A 12,083-nucleotide genomic window follows, 5' to 3' on the forward strand; every position below is an offset into this window, starting at 1 on the left:
GTGTTGTTTTTTCCCCTAATTGCATCACAGAAAACCACCTGTGTAATCTGAGACTTGTTACAACTGATTGCTCCTAAAATCAAATCAGAACATTTTTAGCAGCTGTTTGTCTCAATGAGTTTGTTTAGTTCTCAAGTGCATTCATGTTTTAGGTGTCACAACTTCTGCTCAGTGAAAATGTTGGAGTTTTTCTTTAGTAATTCCAAGAGGTTTTTTCAGAATGGATGCATCAGAATTATTTGATTTTAAGAATTCATTTGAGAATCATAGTTTCTCATGATCGCATCACTGATCTCAACGTGTGAGCTATTGTCATTCTTACTCTTTGAGATTGTCAGTCCAAACACGTTCCAGTTGGTTGAGTGGAAAACGTGATGTTCCTGCAGAGTCTGAGTCTGTGTCAGGAAAAAGCGTAAAAGAAGTGCAGTCTCTTCACCATATTGTCCTCCCCTTGCATGCAGAGATAACTTTTTGGTTGAATGGACAGGATCATAGAGAAGTGAAGTTGGGTAGATGAATATATTATAGTGATTATGTCTCTGAAAAGAAACGCATGGACTTTTTTTTAATAAGGACAAGCTTTCTCCTCACAGTGCTATTGTCATTCAGTAAGAAGATTTAAGGCTTATTGACTTGATGTTTGTCTTGTCTTCTCATAATGTCTGCATTGCTGATCAGAACAGTTAAATAACTGTGGAAAACAATGTTTACTTTGATGGTATAAAGTGCCTTTCAAAAGTATTTGTTCTCATTTAACCTTTTACAGCACAAATGAAACGTTACTGTAACACCTTTTTAGAGCACAACAAAGTAGTGCATAATTGTAAAGTTGAAGGAAAATGATGCATAGTTTTCAAATCTTTTGCAAAAAATGATTTGGAAAAATGTGGTGAGCCATTGTATTTAGACCCCCTGAAAAAAAAGAAGATTTGCAGAACTGCTCAGGTGGTCTTTACCAGCTGCACAGAGAAATAAATTGATTTTATTTTCTATTTTTGTTTGTGAAAAAGCTCAAGTTTTGTCAGATTGGTTGGAGATCGTTCCATTGTAGCTCTGGCATTATTTTTAGAGTTGCTGTTCTGCTTGAAAGTGACCCTTCCGCCAAGACTGAAGAGTCACTGTGTAGCAGGTTTTTCTCATGGTTTTTGTTTTAATTTCAACCATTTTCGAAGTAAGTCATTTTTTCCGTCCACAGTATGATCCTGTCACCACAATGTTTTTATGACGGGAGTGGGGTGTTCAGGGTGATGAGAACTGTGAGTTTTCCACCACTTTTATAGAAAAAGTATTATTGTGGTCTAAGTGGTCTGGAGCACCTTTTACGCTTGTTATGTTCTTGACTTGGAGCAAAATGCGAACAGGACTTATGACTCACATTCAACAGTAAATTATTTACCATTTATTTTTTGTTTACAGTATTTTTATAGCAACTTAAAGAAGAAATATTTCACTTGATTTTAATTGGCATTTTACCTATAATTCTTTCTCTTCAGTCAACTTTTCCCAAGCTGTGAGACCCGAAAGGGTTCCGACATGTTGTGCTTCTCCTGATAGTATCCAACAAGACAACATTAAGGTGCCTCCTGCGGCTAAATTCAAATATTAACAAAAATATGCAAAACTCATCATTTTTTTGCTGTCTGTTGTTAGCTTCAGGGAGGCTCTGCCAGATTTTTGATTGGATTATTCAGTTAAAAACTGACCCCCAGGTGTGGTTTTATTCATTAGCTTTAGCAACATTACACCGAGGATTTGTTGAGCTGTCAGTGTGAAAAGGTTTCTTGGGATGAATCGTTTGTAATCAAATTCAGACAATATACGATGATTAACACTCATGTGAAAAACAGTATGAAAATTACTATTAATTAGTAGAAATAGGTTTTTATAAAACAACAGGGTGTCACATAATCAGCCTGTTTTTCTCTTCAGCACTCTCCTGTCCTGCCATGTTGGTTTCCTGTGCTTAGAAGCAGATTGTGAAATCTGTCACTTGATTTTTGTAGTGGCTCTCACTGCAGTTTGCTGGAGTTGCTATATTAACTTAAATCCTACTTACTCGTACATGACATTGACTTGCAAAATCGTGAAGTTGTTATCCCGTGCCAATTATAAATATGTACACCAAATATTGCATATATTCTTGTCTAATGAGTTTGTTTTGGCCCTTAGGCTGGGCATGGAGCACGATGGTCAGGGGAATCGCTGCGCTGATGAAACCAGTATGGGCAGCATCATGGCCCCACTTGTCCAAGCAGCTTTCCATCGCTACCATTGGTCACGTTGCAGCAAACAGGAGCTCAACAGATATATTCAGTATGTCCTGCTTTTCCCAGGCCATTTTTTTAATAAAGTTCCCTTGGTTCCAGTGCAAAGCTCTGTTTTCTCAATATCCCTCATGCATGTAATATTTAGGCTTAACTCATTTTAATCTTTTCCACAGCTCCTATGATTGCCTCCTGGATGATCCCTTTGAACACAAGTGGCCCAAGCTTCCTGAGCTTCCTGGAATTAATTATTCAATGGATGAGCAGTGCCGCTTTGACTTTGGTGTTGGTTACAAAATGTGCACAGCTGTAAGTCCTGCACACCTGGATACACTCCATTGACTAACGGAAGTCCTTCTTTATCTTTTCTGAGTGATTTTAACATGCAAGATCATGGTGGATTACTGTCTGATAAAGGAGGGGCATGCATATTTTCTGAAATGGTGAAATTATGCTCACCATTTCTGAGTTGTAAAGAAAGAAAAAAAGAAATGTTTAAATCAATTCTTTAAAAAAAATTCCCCTCTTTAGTTTCGAACCTACGACCCTTGCAAGCAGCTGTGGTGCAGCCACCCTGACAACCAGTATTTCTGTAAAACCAAAAAAGGCCCTCCAGTAGATGGAACGGAGTGTGCACCTGGAAAGGTAGGACATGGGACTGAAAGAGCTTTTATAAAACTGATTTTTTATTCCTTTTATGTAATTTGATTGGTGTTTTTTTTATTTATTTGATTGGTAAGAAGTGGAATTATTTGGGGATACTGAACATCAGAATGCCTGTGATATATTTTTTAGAAAACTCAATTATATTGTTGCAAGATGTTTTGAACCGTCTGTCATCTTTTTCTTCTCATCTCATTTTGCAGTGGTGCTTCAAGGGTCATTGCATCTGGAAGTCCAGCCAGGAACCGCAAGGGCATGATGGAAACTGGGGCTCCTGGTCAAAATATGGGTCATGTTCCAGGACGTGTGGAGGTGGAGTTCGTTCCCGCAGCAGGCAGTGCAATGACCCCCCGTGAGTACTGAGGCAGTGATGAGACTGATCCAAAACAGTCATGACCTCTTGGATGAACACATTATTTTTGTTCATCAAAGAAATTGTGTCATTATTTTAAAGCTATAAACGGAAATCTGAGTAGAATGCTTCTGATTAGACAGCACGGTTATTGTTCTTTCATCAGTATTAATAGCCTTTCATTCTTTTTGCAAACTCTTCATATTTTGTTATGCTAAACTTCTATATATTTTATTGTCATTTTATTTGATAGACCAAAACAAAGTAACATATAATGGTCAAGAATCGGGAAAGAGAGCTTCAATTAGAGAAGCAGTCAATGGACTCATAGTAGCATTGGAGGAGCCAAAGCTCCTATTGTCTGTTTTATTAGTTGTGCATATCACAAAACTAGCCTTTACATTATAAAACTATTGTCATCAATCTTGGATTACAGTAGAAAAAGGTCTAGTCAGAAAAGAACAAAATTGAATTTTTTCACTTGCATGGAAGACGTTGTATTTGGAGGATATCTAACAATGCAGCTCATCCTGAAAGAGAAAGATGATGGTGACCCAAGCTGTGCGGAGACTTTTCTTACATAAAATATATGAAAGAAATGCATGCACTTTTCCTTTTCTTTCCACATCTAAATTATTCAGTAGCTTATACTTATCTATCACAAAAAGGGTTTTGAGGGTTATGAGTAGGCTTAGGTAAGGATTAATGGCTGAGAAAGAGAATGGAGAAATATGAGAGCTGAAGTGTGCTGCATGGTGTAATTAATAGGTTGGGTCATCAAGTAATTAGAGGAATGGATGAAGCATTTAGGCCTTGCTACTAAAAAAATAGATAATTGTCATGCATTTTCTGTTAAACAATGCAGTTAATGCCTTTACACTGAGAAAATAAACAACTCAGCACTGTTGCAAATGGCAGAGTTTGAAAAGTCAGACCAGACTGAGTATGTTATTCTGCATGCAAATGCAGCTATTAAAAAGAATAAAAACAGAAGATGAACACAGTGCCTAACATAATTCAGCTTCGTTTCCACCTATGTAAAGGCCACATAGTTAAAGAGTGTACTTGAAGAAAAACTGCAAAGAACTTAAAGCATACTGCATGGTCAAGCAGAACGATGAGAAAATCTTCATTAGATTGGTATATATCATTTCATGTTAATTAATAAAATCATATAAGCAAAGCTCAGAACTGGAAGTCTAAGGATTCTGAATCCTTGTGAAGAATTTAACACCACTGCTGTTTCTGTCATGGGTCAGGCCTGCCTACGGTGGTCGAGACTGCCCAGGCTCTGCATTTGACTACCAGATGTGCAACACAGAGGAGTGTGCTGGCCCTTATGAAGACTTCCGCGCTCAGCAATGCATCCAGCGGAGCAACAAATACCACAACAACGTCAAGCACACCTGGCTCCCATATGAGCACCCAGATGGTAAGTCTGTAAAGACATTATTAAAGCTGGCTCTACCTGTTGGGGGAGAAAACAATTTGTTGAATTTGTGTGTGTTGTATGTTTATTCTATGAATCAGTTTTTCACATCAGGAAGACATTTTAACAAACTAATTAGTGATTGTTGGTTGTTGTTTCCAGAGGCTCGTAAATGCGAGCTAAGCTGTAAATCGAAGGAAAGTGGGGAGGTGGTGTTCATGAACCAGGTGATGCATGATGGGACGAGGTGCAGCTACTCAGACCCCTTCAGCGTCTGCGCTCGGGGAGAGTGTCTGGTGAGTCTTAAGTGAAGCAGTCCACTGAAAGATTTTTTTTTTTTTAAATCACATATACAGCATTTATTTGGAGTGTTTTACTTATCTGAGATTGGCCTGCAGGGGGCATATTGGTTACAGGGGTAAAGCCAATTATTCTTATCATCATCAATACTCTTCAGCTCACTCTAGGGAATCTTGAGGTGTTCCCTGCAGGAATATCGTGACTGACTCCTTCTGATTCAATGGATCAGCAGCTCTACTGGAGTTCCCACTCTCTCTAAGGCTGAGCCCAGCCTCCCCATGGATAGAGAAAATTGTATCTGTTTTTATTCAGGATATCGTTATTTTAGATTGGTATAGCCATGGAATATAGATGGATCAATTGAAAGCCTCCATTGAAAGCCTCGGTTCATTCCTCATGATAACAGACTGCAGGCAATACCTAAATCCATCTATCCCCTTATCACTCCATCCTACCATCACATATGAACGAGACACATGTTCTCAATTACTGATGTAACACCAGTGATTTTATACTTAGGCTATAACTTTTAAAGAACATCACTTCAGGAGTGAGTTGTTTTTCTAATGAGGGTTATATTTGAAACAGGTGCGGTGTACTTTATGTGTTTAACGCAGTTTTTTTGGGGCAAAGCAGAAAAAAAACATCATGTTTTAGCCGCTAATCCCAAAAGGTTGACTGGAGTCAAACCTTTCCCATAAGTTGTTCTTCCTTAAACTGAAAAAATTCAACCCCGGTAATAGTATGAGCATTGTTTAATAAAAAGGGTGCAATTATTTCAAGTAGAATATTTTTCTATAGTAGGATATACCATAGCATGAAAAATATATACACATGCAATTCACTGAATTAGACTACCACTAAAAAATTTATTTATTTCAGTAAACTGATTAAAAAGTGAAAATCCTATTTAAAATGATTACACACAGTGTCTTCATAACAGGGGAATTTTGATAATGATGGGATAGAGCTAATGAAAACCCATTCATTTTCATTTTCTCAAATAAAAAAGAATATTTGTAAACTGAAAAACAATGTTTTGAACACAAAAATGTTATATTATTTTATTTTATGTCATGGCCAACACAGTCATATGGAAGACAAGGAGAATAAGCCTCAGAATGTTATTGCTAAAGACTGTTCAGAGAGTGATGTATCCCAGCATATTTATAGAAAGTTGAGTGGAAGGAAAAAGTATGATAGTAAAAAGTGCAAAATCAAGAGATATTCACCTTGAGCGATCCAAAGACTTCTTTTCACATGAAAGCAAAAATTAAGAAATAAAGGTTCCAGCCTGAGACATAGTGAATTTTTACAAATTATCATAACTTTTGTTGCTATGCTTGTGATGAAGTTGTTCTTTGTAGAGCATCATCTGCAAACCGTAAACAGTCTGGACTGAAATGTTGCTGCCCTAATGAGTGTACACTATTTGTATTCTATTCTGTTTTTAACCTTGAGCACAAAGTTTGAAGCTTTAATCTTTTTGAATGAAAAGGCTCAACATTTTGTTTTGGCTGCAATTTATGTTATGTCTGCATCTTAAGAAAGACGCATGTCTTAAGACGCATGTCTTAAAACATTTTTAAAACCCAAATATGAGCTGTGTCCACATATGACATAATTGTTCCTGAAATGTAATCTCAGTGTGTCTATAGGTTGCTCTGGTTTGATCGTCTGCACTCTCTCTGCAGCACGTAGGCTGTGACAAGGAGGTTGGCTCTTACAAAGACGAGGATAAATGTGGAGTTTGTGAGGGGGATAACTCCCACTGTCGGACTGTGAAGCTGACACTGACTAAGACCCCTAAAAAGAATGGTAAACATAAAGTTTTATCATATTATAGAAGCAGAAATAATTTGCAACTTTAACACCCAACAAGTGGTCACTGTTTGCTAGTCTGGGCTGACCTAATCTGTTTTTATTTTAAGGAATGCTTAAAATGTTTGACATCCCAATGGGAGCCCGACACATAATCATTGAAGAAAACAATACCTCCCCCCACATTATTGGTAAGTACGACTCACATAGTTTTCTCTTTTTAAAGTGTCTAATAATATATGTTTAGATTCTTCTACCTGAAATGAATTTAGTTCACTTATTATTTTTTTCACAGTTATGCACTAGATTTGATGTAAGGGGGATAATAATATTTACACATTGAACTGAATAATTTAACCACAGCTACTAACTCACTTTCCAAAAATTTGGAGGGTGACCTGAAGCAATGACTCTTTTTTACTTGCTAGATGTCTATTCACTGCATCAATTCCAGTACTTTGAACAAAGATAAAAATGTAATTTAATTTGGTAGTGAGTTGTAACTCAGCTCAGTAACTCGGTATCTGACTATTTCCAAAACATAATTCTCAGCAGTAAGTGCAGAAAAGGTTGGACAGACCTGGATGCCATGCACTAAAAATGCATTACGTGTTTCTTCTGAAACTTGAAGTCATATCCTTCCTACTCTCAGCAGCTGTTTATGTTTTTCAGAAGCGTTCGTGTCTTTTTCCGGGGGTTACTTGTAGCTCAACCAACCATTTTTCCTTTTTGTTAATAAAATGAAAGGAACTAACATGCAGGGTTTCATCTTAACATTCACATTCAGTTGGATTCCTTGTCTATTTGTAACTTATAAAAAATCATTTGCGGAAATAAATAACACATGTAGCTATTTTCCTAGTGATACTGACTGCTCAAAGCCCTTTTCTCATTGATTTAAAAACATAAACCTCTCTTCTTTTCTGTAGCAGTGGCGTTGACAAGGCAGAAAAACATGCTTGTACATATAATTACAGGTCATTACTTCTGTTGATCACCACGTTTTTTTTTTTCAAACTGATTACTGAAAGCTGAAAATTGAAACTCTGAATGCAGTCTACATCCTACCTCCTGATAAAAGCTTTATATAATCTTACTTCTAAAAAAATATGCTCTATTAGTTTATATAATTTTTATTTTTCAAAACCTGAGTGACATCACACAGGAGTGCTGGGAAAGTCTGACACTCGGTGGCATTCATCAGAAGCTTCTATATCAAATTTAGGCTTTTAATGGCTATTCTGAAGAGCAGGTGGTACTTAACTTGAAGGAATTAGTGTTGAATCATCACTATAGTTGAAATGTCAGAATACATGCAGTGAGATTCCCACTTTGAGAAAATATCAAAGATATCATTATAAAAAGAAATTCACATGGCAAGCATCTCTTCTCTCTATATCCTAATTAAATGACCTTTTCCTCAATGCTCAGCTGTGAAGAATCAAGTTACTGGACACTTCATATTAAATGAAAAAAGTGAAGATGCTGAATCGAAGACCTTCATTGAAAATGGTTTACAGTGGGAGTACTCTATTGATGGAGAGAGGGAGACATTAAAAACAACCGGTCCTCTGCATGAAGGCATTGTGGTTCTGGTGAGTACAGCTACAACTAAAGGTTACTGTAAAAATTTACCAGCTTCCATTAGTTTTCTAACAGCATATTGTTTGCTTGTTGCAGGTCATTCCACTGGAAGACGACGTCAAAATTAGTTTGACTTATAAGTACATAATACATGAGGACCTCCTGCCACTTATTACCAACAACAATGTGCTTCTTGCTGAGCTGGACACTTATGAGTGGGCGCTGAAAAGCTGGTCTCAGTGCTCCAAACCATGTGGTGGAGGTCAGTGAGTGTATATGGAAAAGCTGCAACATTTGCAACGTAAAATTATTGCTTTGAAATATCATATCTACTGATGTTCTCCAGAATAGGTCCATCAGCAGCTGAGAATCTCCTGGCATTGGTTGTTATTAACCCACTTAAAACTTATTTTGGTGTGTTTGCCAACCAAGTCCTGATTTAAAAAAGCGAGTATAACTTTGGTATTAGCTGTTGCTGCTAGATGGCCTGGCCTATAAATTTCAGAAAATAATCACTACAACTAAAGTATGAACACACAAGTAGACAAGTATTTGGACAAGTTTCAGCAAGTTACAACTTACAGACAAGTTACTGCAGCAGAAAACCACAGCAAGTAGCACTTATGCCAGCTGAGAACATTCAGTTTTGGCTACAATTCGCACAGACTCTCCAAAGTTGGACAGTAAAGGACTGAATTGAATAAATGTTACCTGCAACAGAATAAATCTGTTGTCTTAGTATATCTTACCTCCTCCTTTCGGAGAGGTTTTGGTGAGTTCTGATTAGTTGGGGATTTTTTTCAGTTTAAAAGCATAGAACCTAGCATTTGGGGCACAGAAATAACACAGTAGGCTTTTGTGGAAAAAAATATTTAATTGAAAACTTTAATGGGCTTGGCAAAAAAACATATTACTGATAAATAATGGGACAATAATCAATTAAATGAAAGCATTCGGCAGTATGTAATAACTGTGTCAATAAGTTCAAACACATGTTTCAAGTTAAGGCGCACTGTGAAGGTTTTACAAGATGGTAGACATGTTTTGTTGCATCTGGCATTGAGCGTCAGGATTTCTATTCCACCCCTTTCTTATTTTGTGTGTGTGTTACTCCTGAACATGAAAGAATGTGCATGGGTTAAATTAAAAGATGCAGTGACAAGAAGTATTCAGTACCAGATAAATATTGGTACTAAGTATGAATTTCATAAAGTAAATTCACTTTCTGAATGTACTTTAAGAAAGTGGTTAATTTTTGTGAACAAATGTAATCAAAAATTTCCACCTACTGACATTTTTATCCAGTGACGCAAAAGGTGGCAATAATAGCAGAAAACATAGCGGATGTATTTATGTTATTTCAGTTTATTTTCTTCTCTACAGCAGCAATATTCAAGGTTATTTTCATTTGTATTTATGTCTCTCATGCACAGTTAGATAGACTTCCACAATATAGTCTGAGACACAGACGAGCACACATCACTAACTTTATTAGTGATATGCTTTTCTCATACTTTGAACATTTTAATTAAACTCACATTTCTTATGGAAAACACTGGATTCTGCCACTCTTAAGAAAATACAGTTAGCATACATTCATCTGCCTCTTTATTTGTCAAATCAATGGCTTGCTAGCCAATCAGCCAATGACATGGCTGTAAATGTTTTGATTGTTTCCATAATTTTCATCCCTAAAAACAACTTCGGGCGTTCTGAGATGGTTGGACCTTTTTGTCTTCCTTAGGAATACAGTACACAAAATATGGATGCAGGAGGAAGAGCGATGGCCGTTTAGTCCATCGAAACTTTTGTGAAACCAGCAAAAAGCCTAAACCCATCCGCAAACGCTGCAACGTGCAAGAGTGCAGTCAGCCCGCGTAAGTGAACTTCAGTCAAAGATACCATAACAGTAAGCTTACCACCAATCTGAACGTAGAGTATTTTAACACATTTGATGTACTAACAGGTGGGTGGTGGAAGATTGGAGTCCCTGCAGTAAGACCTGTGGGAAGCTCGGCTACCAGACCAGGGTGGTGCAGTGTATGCAGTCGCTCTACAATGGCACCAGCAGGGCTGTCCACAGCAAACACTGCACAGGCGATCGGCCAGAGATGAGAAGAGTGTGTAACTACACTGCATGTCCCGCTCAGTGGAGAACAGGGGCGTGGTCTCAGGTAAGAAAATCAAAGGAAAATTGGTAATGAGGTCCGTTTTTTTTTTTTATCAACATAATAATTGTTGTAAAAGTTGTAATCTGATTAACATACATAAAAAATAAAATTAATATGATAGCTACAATTATTATAAACCACCAGGAGTCAGTGGTGATTTTGTTAACAAAACAAAAGGTTTTCCTCATGAATATTATTATCAAGGTTCGTCTTGCTTATTCTAAGTTTTTTTTACAGATCCTTCCAGAAACCGACTGGAGTCCTTTTTAGTTTTACTATTAAGCAATATTGATTCTAAAATTGTATTTATATCCATTGTGTGAATACCAGGTAGATTCTTAAAGTTAAGGTTTTGGCTTTATTGAAAAAAAAAGCAAAATGTAAACATGTAGTGTACATAAATGTCAGACTCAAGCAAACTGTTTCTGCTTGTACTTTTTGTCTTTGTCTACTATGCGGCAGTGCTCAGTGACCTGTGGTGATGGGATTCAGCAAAGGCAGGTGGCTTGCAAGGCCAGCGACAGCGCCGTCACAGAATGTGTGGATGAGAAGCCAGAAACTGTCCTTATCTGCAAACTAAGTCCATGTTCAGGTGAGAGATGACTAATGTCAACAGGAAGTGGGTTGTTTCGATGATAAATAATGGGAGGGATATCGAGTCTAGAATTGAAGACAAATTGAACACATCAAATAGTGAACACAATAAATAAAATTTACTTTTTATTCTTGTGCACCTTGTAAATTAGATTTCTAGGTATATACTTTATATACATATATATACAGTACAGACACACAGTTGTGTCCAAACTTTTGGTCTGCACTCAGTTCAGACCAAAAGTTTGGACACACCTTCTCATTGAACTCAATGAGAAGGTGTGTCCAAACTACTATATATAAAGAGCAGTAAGACCTTACATAGTAGACTTATTTAGTGTAAACAGAAAAGTTTCGTATTCCACAGTGTAAAGACAAATCTTTGACAACTGAGATAAAATTGATGGATTGAGGAAATTAAGTTTTAGGAGGAAAAAACATTGCCGGTTGCATTGTTGAAACACACTTATATTGAGACAACACAACAGAGCATTTCTTTTGTTTCTCCCAAAAAGACAGACTTTTAGAAAAACATCCAAAAAGATTACAACTCTGTGAATAAAATCAGATTTAATCTTTATTCAAACCATAAAGCAAGCAACAGGTAAGTAAAGGTACATATTGCTCTCGTAATGCATGACAAAGAGATGTTGGCTAACAGTCTTTTTCCTGCACCGTTTTGGCCAATTTATTTTAGAAAATGTACTTTTCATATCAATAGAGAAGCATTTTTCTGACAACTATGCCAAAAACATCTGATTATGATGTTTTTGGCTTCATAATCAGAAATAAATTGATTTAAAAACCCACCAGCTTGACATGCCAGACAGGTTTTTATACACCCACAGTAAAATGTCAGGAGACTCAAGTTGGGAGCTTGTTTACATATGAATGCTCTCACATGC

General features: G+C 36.9%; 1 protein-coding gene across 2 annotated transcripts in view; it reads left to right on the forward strand.

Moving 5' to 3' along the window:
• Positions 1–12,083, forward strand: part of adamts14 (ADAM metallopeptidase with thrombospondin type 1 motif 14) — a 51,491-nt gene that overhangs the window by 34,121 nt on the left and 5,287 nt on the right. For both annotated transcript variants that reach the window (XM_014469179.2, XM_023340896.1), the window contains exons 8-20: positions 2,170–2,313; positions 2,441–2,573; positions 2,796–2,909; positions 3,131–3,279; positions 4,539–4,711; positions 4,871–5,004; positions 6,703–6,826; positions 6,940–7,020; positions 8,261–8,424; positions 8,510–8,675; positions 10,158–10,290; positions 10,380–10,587; positions 11,047–11,176. In XM_014469179.2, the coding sequence (XP_014324665.1) occupies positions 2,170–2,313; positions 2,441–2,573; positions 2,796–2,909; positions 3,131–3,279; positions 4,539–4,711; positions 4,871–5,004; positions 6,703–6,826; positions 6,940–7,020; positions 8,261–8,424; positions 8,510–8,675; positions 10,158–10,290; positions 10,380–10,587; positions 11,047–11,176 (1,853 nt within the window). The remainder of the gene's footprint in view (positions 1–2,169; positions 2,314–2,440; positions 2,574–2,795; positions 2,910–3,130; positions 3,280–4,538; positions 4,712–4,870; positions 5,005–6,702; positions 6,827–6,939; positions 7,021–8,260; positions 8,425–8,509; positions 8,676–10,157; positions 10,291–10,379; positions 10,588–11,046; positions 11,177–12,083) is intronic.

This window comes from Xiphophorus maculatus, chromosome 10, assembly GCF_002775205.1.
Source record: "Xiphophorus maculatus strain JP 163 A chromosome 10, X_maculatus-5.0-male, whole genome shotgun sequence".
Taxonomy (NCBI): Eukaryota; Metazoa; Chordata; class Actinopteri; order Cyprinodontiformes; family Poeciliidae; genus Xiphophorus; species Xiphophorus maculatus.